The sequence below is a fragment of the Balaenoptera musculus genome, chromosome 20 (assembly GCF_009873245.2).
Source record: "Balaenoptera musculus isolate JJ_BM4_2016_0621 chromosome 20, mBalMus1.pri.v3, whole genome shotgun sequence".
NCBI classification, from domain to species: domain Eukaryota; kingdom Metazoa; phylum Chordata; class Mammalia; order Artiodactyla; family Balaenopteridae; genus Balaenoptera; species Balaenoptera musculus.
The window spans coordinates 14,281,317-14,294,034 of NC_045804.1; the positions used below are offsets into that span (position 1 = coordinate 14,281,317).

The 12,718-nt window shown below is 37.8% G+C and overlaps 1 protein-coding gene across 1 annotated transcript in view; it reads left to right on the plus strand.

Moving 5' to 3' along the window:
* SMURF2 (SMAD specific E3 ubiquitin protein ligase 2) overlaps window positions 1-12,718 on the plus strand; it is a 122,045-nt gene that overhangs the window by 98,962 nt on the left and 10,365 nt on the right. Inside the window, exons 11-15 of the mRNA XM_036836349.1 lie at window positions 5,599-5,791; window positions 6,850-6,953; window positions 9,242-9,356; window positions 11,477-11,655; window positions 12,321-12,458. Of these exons, the coding sequence (XP_036692244.1) occupies window positions 5,599-5,791; window positions 6,850-6,953; window positions 9,242-9,356; window positions 11,477-11,655; window positions 12,321-12,458 (729 nt within the window). The remainder of the gene's footprint in view (window positions 1-5,598; window positions 5,792-6,849; window positions 6,954-9,241; window positions 9,357-11,476; window positions 11,656-12,320; window positions 12,459-12,718) is intronic.

Here is a 12,718-nt window from a genome sequence, read left to right on the forward strand (position 1 = left end):
GTATCTGTTAATCCCATACTACTAATTTATCCCTCCCCACCCTCCCTTTCCCCTTTGGTAACCGTAAGTTTGTTTCCTATGTCTGTGAGTCTGTTTCTGTTTTGTACATAGATTCATTTGTATTATTTTTTAGATTCCACATATAAGTGATATCATATAATATTTGTCTTTCTCTCTCTGGCTTACTACACTTAGTATGATAATCTCTAGGTCCATCCATGTTGCTGTAAATGGCAATATTTCATTCTTTTTTTATGGCTGAGTGATATTTTAGAGTGTGTGTGTGTGTATACTTGGGTTGCTTCCATGTCTTGGCTGTTATAAATAGTGCTGCTATGAACATTGGGGTGCATGTATCTTTTTAAATTAGAGTTTTCATATTTTCCAGATATATGCCCAGGAGTGGGATTGCTAGATCATATGATAGCTCCATTTTTAGTTTTTTTTCAGGACCCTCCATACTGTTTTCCATAGTGGCTACACCAATTTACATTCCCACGAACAGTATAGGAGGGTTCCCTTTTCTTCACACTCTCTCCAGTATTTATTAATGTAGACTTTTTGATGAACTGTGGGTTTAAAAAAAAAAATTCAGCTTTATTAAAATTTAATTGACACAGAATAAATTGTACATATTTAAGTTTTGACATATTATGTACCTGTGAAACCATCACCATAATGGGGATAGTGAACATATCCATCACCCCCGAAAGTCTCCTCCTGCCTCTTTGTAGCCTGTTGGTAGTCCCTCCTCCCATCCCTTCCCTAGTTTCCTAAGGCTGCCGTAACAAAATAGCACACACTGGGTGGTTTATAACAATAGAAATTTATTCTCTTAAAGTTCTGGAGGCTAGAATTCAGAATCAGGTTGTCAGAAGTGTTGGTTCCTTCCCGTGGCTCCAAAGGAAAATCTGTTCCATGCCTCTCTCCTAGCTTCTGGTGGTTGCCAGATACTTTACTGTTCCTTGACTTGTGGACACATTATCCCAGTCTTTACCTTTGTCTTCATGTGGCCTTCTATGATCTATTTTATCCACAAACTTCTGCCACCAAGTGTGTGGGTTTTTTCCTCAAATATTCCAATTCTCCACGTCTGCGGACACCAGCGAGGTGTACAGCACCTGAATTCAGTCTAATACCACCTGCAGTTAGTATCAGGCCTCACAGGCTAAGGGCTCAGTCTCACAAGACTGTTCTCACTTCTGATGCCATTTATAAGTCCCAAGCCTCCCATATTTCTTGCCAACTGGCTATAAATCGAGTTCTCATGACTCTCTCCTTGGGTTCAGTAATTTTCTAGAATGGCTCACAGAACTCAGGGAAATTATTTCTTTACTATTACCAGTTTATTATAAAGGATGCAACTCAGAAACAGCCACATGGAAGAGAGGCACAGGGCAAGGTATGGGGCAGGGGCTGCACAGAGCGTCCACGCCCTCTCCAGGCGCTTCGTCCTCCGAGCGCCCTCAGCGTGCTCACCATCCAGAAGCTTTCTGAACACTGTCGTTTAGGAGTTGTTATCACACAGGAGTGATCGATTATTAACTCAATCTCCAGTTCCTCTCCCCTTCCCCAGAGGTTGGGGGATGTGCCTGAAAGTTCTAGGCTTCTAATCAAGCCTTGGTCTTTCTGGCGTCCAGCCTCCATCCTGAAATTATATAGGGGCCTAGCAAGTCACCTCATTGAAACGAAAAATGCTCTGATACCCAGGAAATTCAAAGGGATTTAGGAGCTTCTGTGTCTTGTACTGGGGACAAAGACCAGATATTAGAACAGAATACACTCCTGTCACCTGTGTCACTCAGGAAATTTCAAGCATTTTAGGAGTTCTGTGTCAAGAACTGGGGACAAAGACCAAGGTATATTTCTTATTATGCCACACTTTCTTTCCTGTATGTCTGGGTCGAAATTTACCTCTTCTTATAAGGATACCAATTTATTGGATTTAGGGCCACCCTAATCCAGTGTGACCTCATTTAACTTGATTACATCTGCAAAGACCCTATTTCCAAATAAGGTCACATTCACAGGTGCCGAGGCTTAGGACTTAAACATATTTTTTTGGACACAGTTCAATCCACACCCCATCTTCAGCCAACCATTGATTTGCTTTTTCTGTCACTATACATTTGCAATTTTTAGAGTTTTAGATGAGTGGATTCATACTGTATGTACTCTTTGCTTGGTTTCTTTTACCCAGCCTAATTATTTCAGATTCATCTCTGTTGTTGTATGTATAGTTCATTTCTTTTCATTGCCGGGTGGTATTCCATTGTATGGATAGACCTCAATTTATTTGTTTACCTGTTGATGAACATTTGGAATTTTTCAGTTTGGGCCACGACTAAACTGTTACGAACATTCGTGGGTTTTTTAATTTTTGGCCACGCTGTGTGGTATGTGGGATCTTAGTTCCCCGACCAGGGATCGAACCCGTGCCCCCTACATTGGAAGTGTGGAGTCTTAACCACTGGGTCGCCAGGGAAGTCCCTGAACATTTATGTTTAAGTCTTTGTGTGGACATATGCTCTCACCTCTCTTTGATAAATAAATACCCAGGCTGCATAATATCATAGATTTATGTTTAACTTTTTAAACTGCCAGATTTCTTTCCGAAGTGATTGTACCATTTGACTTTCCCACTAGCAGTGTATGAGAGTTGTAGTTGCTCTTGCTAACACTTGGTATGGTTAATCTTAATTTTGGACATTCTAATAGATGTGTAGTGTTACCTCATTATTGTTTTTTGGGGTGTGGGGGGGTCTGTGTTGGGTCTTCGTTGACAGGCTTTCTCTGGTTGCGGCGAGCAGGGGCTACTCTTTGTTGTGGTGCGTGGGCTTCATTGCGGTGGCTTCTCTTGTTGTGGAGCATGGGCTCTAGGCAGGCAGGCTTCAGTAGTTGCGGCACGTGGGCCCTAGGGCGTGTGGGCTTCAGTAGTTGATGCACGCGGGCTCAGTAGTTGTGGCTCACGGGCTCTAGAGCGCAGGCTCAGTAGTTGTGGCGCACGGGCTTAGTTGCTCCGCGGCATGTGGGATCTTCCCAGACCAGGGATCGAACCCGTGTCCCCTGCATCGGCAGGTGGATTCTTAACCACTGCGCCACCAAGGAAGTCCCTCATTATTGTTTTAATTTGCATTTCTCTAATGACTAGTGATGTTGAGCATCTTTTCATGTGCTTATTTCCATCTGTATATCTTCTTTGGTGAAATTTTTTGCCTCCTTTTTTAAAAAAACTGAGTTGTTTGGTTTTTTTTGACTTTCGAGTTTTGAGAATTCTTTAGATATTTGAAATACAAGTTTTATGCCAGCTGTATGCTTTAGAAAGATTTTCTCCTAGACCATGACTTGTCTTTTCATTTTCTTAACAGTGTCTTTTGAAGAGCATAAGGTTTCTTTGACATTTCAATGAAGTTCATTTTATCCATTTGTTCTTTTATGAATTGTGCTTTGGGGATCATATTTAAGAAATTTTTGCATAACACGAGTAATAAAAATTTTCTAGTGTTTCAGAAGTTTTATGGCTTTAGGTTTTACATTGAGGTCTCTGATCCACTTTGAATTAAAGTTTTGTATCTTTAAGTTTTTTTTTGTTTGTTTTTTGTTTTTGGATAGGATTAATACAGTTGTTTAGAGAGTATTTTTAATATATTCTGTTTTGACTTATATGTGTGTGTGTGTATTAAAAAAACACCTTTTTGGCTTCCCTGGTGGCGCAGTGGTTGAGAATCTGCCTGCCAATGCAGGGGACACGGGTTCGAGCCTTGGTCTGGGAAGATCCCACATGCCGCAGAGCAGCTGGGCCTGTGAGCCACAATTACTGAGCCTGCGCGTCTGGAGCCTGTGCTCCGCAACAAGAGAGGCCGCGATAGTGAGAGGCCCGCGCACTGCGATGAAGAGTGGCCCCCGCTTGCCACAACTAGAGAAAGCCCTCACACAGAAACGAAGACCCAACACAGCCATAAATAAATAAATTAATTAATTTAAAAAAAAATCTAGGTTTAAAAAAAAAAACACCTTTATTACAATGTTTTATGAGAGTAGTAAATGGCGATTTGTAATTTTCATCAAAGCTGCATTTTCTTTGGATAGTTACACATTCTAGGTATAAAATTTGGCCTGGTACATAAGAATCACTGTATGTAAAGTAAGTTTGGGTGATTTGTTAGAGAACTGAAAGTTACTTTTGTTTATTTTCTCATAGCTACCATTGCCCTTTACCTTTAGGTTAGGAGATTGTACTCTTGTCTGTTGTGTGTAAAATTAAATTCCAGGGACTTCCCTGGTGGCACAGTGGTTGAGGGTCCACCTGCCAATGCAGGGGACACGGGTTCGATCCCTGGTCCAGGAGGACCCCACATGCCATGAAGAGTAACTAAGCCCGTGCGCCACAACTACTGAGCCTGCGCTCTGGAGCCCACATGCCACAACTACTGAAGCCTGCGCGCCTATAGCCTGTGCTCCACAACAAGAGAAGCCACTGCAATGAGAAGACTGCGTGCGGCAGCGAAGAGCAGTCCCCGCTCGCCACAACTAGAGAAAGCCTGCGTGCAGCAACGGAGACCCAACGCAGCCCCCCCCCCCCAAAAAAAATTAAATTCCAACTGAATCACTCAATGTTTGCATAGATATCAATAGTGAATTATCTGACTTTTTATTTCCTGACGGTTTATTGGAATTAACTAATTCATTATATCATAAGATTCTTTTAAAAAATTCTTAGATGCAACTTATATTATTTTTGCCAGGAGAATAAAAATATCTCTAGGCAATGTGCCTTTAAAAATTATTATTATATTTCTGCTGTACTTGGGAGATTATTTTAGTGTATTTGTGGTAAACCATATATGTGCAGTTAGAAGTCACTTTAGCACAACAGACAATGTGATTGTACTGAATGCCACTGACTATACTACTTTAAAATGGTTAAAATGGTAAATTTTATGTTACGTATATTTCACCACAATAAAAAGAAAAGTAGGGAGTTCCCTGGTGGTCCAGTGGTTAAGACTCCACACTTCCATTGCACGGGGCACGGCTTCGATCCCTGGTCGGGGAACTAAGATCCTGCATGCCGTGCAGCGAGGCTGAAAAAAAAGAAAGAAAAGTAGGCACTTTATAAAACGTTTAGACTTGTTTGTAAAGTGCTCATTTCTCTGTGCCAGTAACTTGCTGTGACCTCCCACATTCCTGTGGTCTAGACTGTAGCGTGCATAGGAGAAGGGGTCCCTGCCAAGCTGCCAGTTCAAACTGTCTCTTCCAGAGAGACAGACTCTAGATAACAGGCACAGGGTTTGGCCTATGCCTGAATTTTAAAGGGAGAGATGGTAAACTACGCAGAAGAAATGGAAACGGTATTTGAGAAAGTTGTTCTCAGCAGCTGTATAAAAGTTTTTTGAATAAAACTCTGTTATCCACTTCTGTAAGTTCCAAGAAATAAACTTTGGAGCTAGTTTATTGTTGTCAAAAATGTCAAGCTAAGAATATAATAAGGTCTAGAAATGCTATAGGTATACTTGGTTTAGCGTAGGATGCTATTTTAAATATGTAATTACAATATCTCTTGTTTAAAATACTTCAGTAATATTTGTTTACTTTTAGTCGGCAGAACCAATTGAAAGACCAGCAACAGCAGGTGGTATCGTTGTGCCCTGATGACACAGAGTGTCTGACAGTCCCACGGTACAAACGAGACCTGGTTCAGAAACTAAAAATTTTGCGGCAAGAACTTTCCCAGCAACAGCCTCAGGCTGGCCATTGCCGCATTGAGGTTTCCAGGGAAGAGATTTTTGAGGTAAACTTGCAAGTCTTGTTTTAAAGTAGAGAAAAATTAATTCAGTGATGTACTCTGTTTTCCAAGTATATTTTGGGGGACTCATATCTCTTCAGAATGGGAGAATTTTCGTTAATGTCTTTTTTACTTGTGGGAATAAAGGCAATAATATTGGAGAGATTTAATACATAAGATAAACATTTAAATAGGATGAAGTGTGAGATGTTCTGATTGGGGCAGCTTGGTCCTTGCAGTTGCAGATACTTATTTGTTAATGAATTTTAAAAGACCACAGATATTATCCGTCCCTTATTTTCTAATTCTTCCAAGAGGTTAGGGACTCTTAAATCAAAAAATCATACTGTTGGACTACTTCCTTAATTTATTGAAAATCTTCCTTTCTAGTATATCCTTTTATCTTTGGATTTATAGCTTTAATAGCAACTTCAAAGTTCTTACATAATAAATGGCAGAGGTCCAAGGCAGGGGTTTCCCTCTTATTAGAGTGTTCTGGGACAAAAGATGTTTGGGAACTTTATAATCCTTCTCCCAAAGGATGAACTTTTTTCTCTCAGGACCATTCTGACCTTGTTTGTAGTCAGTCATTTGTATTTTTAAAATAATAGAAAGTTGTCTGTTTAGTGAAGATCACATTAATGATTTTTCTATGTTCTTTGAAACTTTCTTTTTCTTACCTTTACTTTCTACTGGTGTCTGTGACTTAGAATTAGATCAGCTAACTTAAAAAAAAGTGGTACTTCTATCAGATTCTGTTTTTTAATGTGAGTGGAATCATTGCTGTGGTTCATAGGACTTAAATATGGAGCTTTGCATTTAGTAGGCTTTTAATATAATATTTATCAAAAGAATTGGTTTCAGTAGTACAGTATTAAGCTATATCCATTTTGTTTTTAGAAGTTCCATGAGGTTTCAAACACTTGGAGTTTATCCATTGATTTGATTGTTGAACAAATTCTACCTTATTTAAATAAACATGTTTTGTAGGTGGAATGGAGGGAGAGTTTAAATAACAGGTTAAAAGCACCTAGTAATAATAGTATATTAAACATTTTTTTCAGGAATCATATCGACAAGTCATGAAAATGAGACCGAAAGATCTCTGGAAGCGATTAATGATAAAATTTCGTGGAGAAGAAGGGCTTGACTACGGAGGGGTTGCCAGGTAAAGCCTTGCTCATCAGTAAATGCCATATGGATCGTTATATTTACAAATTTAAGATACTCCCTGTGGTGTGACTTTCTCATTGATATTTATTTTCTAGCATAATATTCCCTCATGTTTGCAATACAGAGGGTACCCTAGTAGAGACATTCATAATTAGGTTAGGATAGTACTGCTACCAGAAGAGTGTTTGTGAACTCCCGAATGGATCATGTAGTCCAATGAGACTTTCTCTGTAAACTAGCTGCAACCCTATATGGACTGTTGGTAGGGTCTGCAGGCCCGATATTTTCTCCATTTCTCTCCTTCAGTACATGTTATTCCCTCTGCTTTACATTGTCAGTAACAATCTTGAGATTTTAATGACGTATTCTAAACTGAATACTGTTTCCCTTTGCTTACACTGCCATGCTTTTTAACCTTGTTAAAGGAATGTTTGTGTCTGTAAGTATGTATGTATGTCATAAGTGGTCCTTAGAATGTTTCAATACAGAAGCTGTAATGTTTCTGCTACATTCAAACATCAAGTATTTTTTTTTCCAGGTGTGAGAATTCACTTTATGTAAATGTAGCAGAAACATTATAGCTTCTGTATTAAAACATTTTAAGGACCGTCATGATAATTCTGCTTCCCCTAATCTAAATCCAGCCTAAATTAAATTTGTGTTTCCACCAAGTCCCATAATCATTATTTGGCATTACTTGTTTTCACCTGTAGACATACTTACATTCTGTGACCTTTTTACCTGCAAATGGATAGTTTCTTTAGTTTGGATTTTTAGCATTTATCACTTGTACATCATACTTAAGGCTTGATAGTTTCTGTGGAATGCTTATGATTTACTCATAAGTAGATTTTGAATGCTTGTTGGGAAAACTTGTTAATTATCTGCTGATGGAATCTAAATGCTATAATTATATGTATAGGCCAAATAAGTAGTTAGTTTTTTGTTGTTTATTTCTTAACCTCACTACTTTCGGGGTTTGGGCGGACTAAATGGCATGTGGCAGTGAACTGCTTTTTCTAATCTTTATCCCATAGTAGAACCCAAAAGTAGAGTTTTGCTTTTATGCATGTTCTAAATACTTAGTAAAACAAAACAAAAGTTGGACTTTCTTATAAAAAACACATACATGCATAAAAAACATACAAGACGTATTAGGTGGGAAGGTTGCTTATGTGGAGACCTCACTTTTTCTTTTTAATCTCTAGAGTTTTCAAGTACTGTGTTGGCCAGAAAGTTCGTTCTAACGAACTTTTTGGCCAACCCAATATTAAATGTAGTGATTTGATTTAGACTCCGTCAAATGATAGGACTTTGAAATATTTTCCTTTAACTACTTTAATAGTGTTTCACTGTATTTCCTAAAAATATATTATTCCATCTGTTTGATCCATAATATCAGAATATATCATTTATGTGCCTTTCCTAGCTGAGGAATGACAGGAGTTGAGACTAGAATGACATCTCCTTAAAGCCTAGACTAGTCATTTTATTTCAGTTTCACCAAGATGAATAACAAGTTGTCTTTCATACTTTGGAAAATATAAATGATTTAATAAGCTTAAGTTGATAGTACTGTTTATTATGAGGTTTTAAAAACACTGTTGTATGCTTGAAACCAAGAAGTGGTATGGAACATACCCAGAAAATGCAGGCTTGCCCTTGGTTCCCACCTATACCACATGCCTTGCAGTTTCTCACCACTTACATTTTTATCATGGTGTATTTTAGGGTTTACACAAAAAAGATAATGGAGATGGATAATGAAATTTTCTTACTAAAACAATATCAACAATAAAACATACCCTTGTCTAAAAGTAAGAGTAAATTAATGTTATATATCTGTATAAACTAGTATAAATCTGCCATGATTGGAGAGGACCAGGGTGGTATAGATGGACCACATGGATGTTTTGAAATAATACCATATTCTTCCCTTTATTTTATACTTATTATGAATTACAAATTTGTTTAGCAATTAAAAGTAACAGACCACTGGGCTGCAGCATCTAACGAGTAGTTGGTACTTCTGGATATTATCCTTAGATTCTCTGATGTTAAAATGTCATAAAATTACCCAAAATTGAGTGAGAAGTGACTTCAATAAATCAAGAGTTTTCATGTACTTTTGGGGCATGGTAGACTTTTCTAATGTGATTTTATATAACTAGTTAGTCCTTTATTTTGTTTTATTAAAAACTTATTGCTAACATGATTAATAGCATATCTTAGTAAAGATGTATTCATTAACAAAAAATTCCTTTGGTATATCTTGTTTTTTAGGGAGTGGTTATATCTCTTGTCACATGAAATGTTGAATCCTTATTATGGCCTCTTCCAGTATTCAAGAGATGATATCTATACATTGCAGATCAATCCTGATTCTGCAGTTAATCCGGTATGATTGGTGGTTATAATGATACAAATTAACTTACGACCTACAATGTTTTTTGTCTTTAAATGTCAGTGTAGTTTATGACATAGGATTACTGTCTTTGTCCAAGTCACATCCTTGGACTTGGCAAGTCCTCTTCTAGAAAATGTTCTCAAGTAAATGATCATGGATATGTGCAACAGTTTGGGCACAGGGAGGTTTACTGCATCACTGTTTATAGTAGCCCCAAGTGGAAACAACATTGCTGTCCATTAAGAGGGGGTTGATTAAATTATGACATGAAGCAGAATGACATGGTTTAGAGCATAGACTCTGGAATTAGAAAGACATGAGTTCATATCCTGGTCCCATTACTAACTAGCTTTGTGACCTTCATTGACTTAAGCCTCAATTTTATCATTGCTAATAATAATAAATATAGTTTGGACCTGAGAGAAGGGTTGTGACAGTTAAATGAGACCCTGCACATTAAGTATTTAGCACAGTGCTATACATTATTAACCCTATTACATATAATTAAGCACTCAACTAGAGTTAGCAGCTGTTATTAATTTGTTGTTTTTATATTATTTCTGTTACCTTTCCATACAAGGTTATATTATACAGCCACTAAAATGATGTTGTGGGATAATAGTTAATAACATGTAAAGATGGTATTTGTAATATATTAAGTGAATAGAAGATTACAGAATAATTGTATGAAGCAAATTTTGGTAAACATGTATATGTGTAAACATTGAAAGGCTCTACAATACTGGTAGTGGCTCTGGGTGTTAGACTATAGGCATTTTTTTTTCTTGTCTGTATTTTGTAAATATTTTGTAGTGAACAGGTATTGCTTTTTAAAAAGAAAAAAACTATTTTTAAGATAAAAGGGAGGCTTAAAGATGAGCTTAAAGATTATTAAATAGAGAAGTAAAAGAAGTTGAAAATACAAACATCCAACTAATAAAACAGTATATCCTGAAATACCAAATCTGTCTAAACATGGTAGGCATGTTAGATTCATTGCAGGGTATTCTTTTTTTTTTTTTTTAAACTTTGGGTTTATTTATTTATTTATTTATTTTTGGCTGTGTTGGGTCTTCGTTTCTGTGCGAGGGCTTTCTCTAGTTGTGGCAAGTGGGGGCCACTGTTCATCACGGTGCGTGGGCCTCTCATTATCACGGCCTTTCTTGTTGCAGAGCACAGGCTCCAGACGTGCAGGCTCAGTAATTGTGGCTCACGGGCCTAGTTGCTCCATGGCATGTGGGATCTTCCCAGACCAGGGCTCGAATCCGTGTCCCCTGCATTGGCAGGCAGATTCTCAACCACTGCGCCACCAGGGAAGCCCTTTTGCAGGGTATTCTTTATAAAGGGAAGATTTTTAGGTGAAGGTTCTGCTTGGAGAGCTCATTACTGCCACTGTAGTAATGATAGCTCACGTTTGTTGAGCATTTACCATATGCCAGGTCCAGTGCCTTGGGCTTCATCACCTCATTTTACTACTCACAGAGACCCTTTTTAGATACTATTATTACCGTCATTTTTCCAGGTATGGAAAATTAGTTCCACAGGGGCTAAGTAATTTGCCCAAGTATACATAGTTAGTAAGTGGCAGAATCAAGACTCTCGTCCAAGTTAGACATGAAATCTGTCCTCTTAAATCTATGATGTTTTGAAGTTCAGTTTCTGGTTAGGTCAAAGGAAGAGGGAGGTATAGAATTGAAAGCTTTTTTCCCATGACAGAGCCAGGATTATAAGGGGCTTAGCAGGAGACGGGAGGAGAGGAAGAGAACAGGATCTGCAGGTGATTCAGTGAAGCTGCAGAGGGACTGTAGTTTGGACTTAATTTCTGAGGATAAACTTTACAGAGTGACTACCCTTTGAGAGGGGCATTGGCTCTGCTGTAATATTTTATAGCAAAGTATAGTATCTTAAGCATGCCCTATAGAGACTCTCCCTAATGATTGTTGGGCTTTGATAGGATAACCTATTCCATTTAAATAGTTATAAATTGGAGTATAAGTTGATACTTACTGTTTATTTAAAAAATTACCATTGCTTAACTATTTAATTTTTATTAAAAAATTCCCTGGATAGTATCTACCTTGAGTATTTATGTAAACTCTTTTCAATTTCAGGAACATTTATCATACTTCCACTTTGTTGGACGAATAATGGGAATGGCTGTGTTTCATGGACATTATATTGATGGTGGTTTCACATTGCCTTTTTATAAACAGTTGCTTGGGAAGTCCATTACCTTGGATGACATGGAGTTAGTTGATCCAGATCTTCATAACAGTTTAGTGTGGATACTGTATGTATTGAGTCTTGTTCGTTATAGTTAGAATCTGAGCTTTTAAAAAAGATACATGTTTCAAAATGGATGTACTTTTTTTGAAATATAAAAAATGATTTTTAAAAGTACTTATACATAATGATTTCCTCAACACGATGCAAGTTGTTTCCATCTTGCATGTGTTAGAAAAAGATATTCCTGCTTAAGTGGTGGTTGTTGAAAACATACTTTAAAAAGGGTATTTGTAAGAATCAGTTCTGTTTTTGGGGGGGTCATTTGTTTGTGAAGATACACTGGCCATGGTTATTTTTGCCAAGTACACGAGTAGCTTTCTCAGTGGGGCTACTCAGGTGTTTAGTCACTTGGGTTACCCAGACTCAAGTAGGGCTTCTTACCTGAAAGCCAAACATAACAGTTTTCCCTGTGTAAACCCCAGCTTTCCAGGGCTTTCTCATTACTCAGGAAGGAAAATGTACCTGGTGTTTATGAAGGTTAAAGCTCTTTGACTTTTCTGCCCCAAATCTAGGAGGTATGATGGCATAAGAACTAGTAAAAGGAATCTAACCCTATGTTTGCATGTCATAAAACTACCTCAGTTTTATTTGTCTCACCAATTAATACATCTACAATATCTGTATTTTAGATTTTCCAATGAAGTGTCTTTCCCTGTCTTCCCTTCCTAGTGAGAATGATATCACAGGTGTTTTGGACCATACCTTCTGCGTCGAACATAATGCCTATGGTGAAATTATTCAGCATGAACTTAAACCAAATGGCAAGAGTATCCCTGTTACTGAAGAAAATAAAAAAGAATATGTCAGGTAAACACTTCTGTGTTCTTAAGCCGGAGCCTTGTTTTAATGTTCTAGAATGGCGGTACAGAAAAACATTTATGTGTTTAGGTAGTGTTACTTATTGCTACAAAATAGGCTTCTGCAGAATTTAGTGGCTTAAAAACAACCACCATTTTATTATTTCTCACAATCCCGTGGGTCAGTAATTTAGATCGAGGACAACAGGGACAGCACACTTCTCCTCCATGTGGTGTCAGCTGGGATGGAAATGTTAAGAAGGCCTCTTC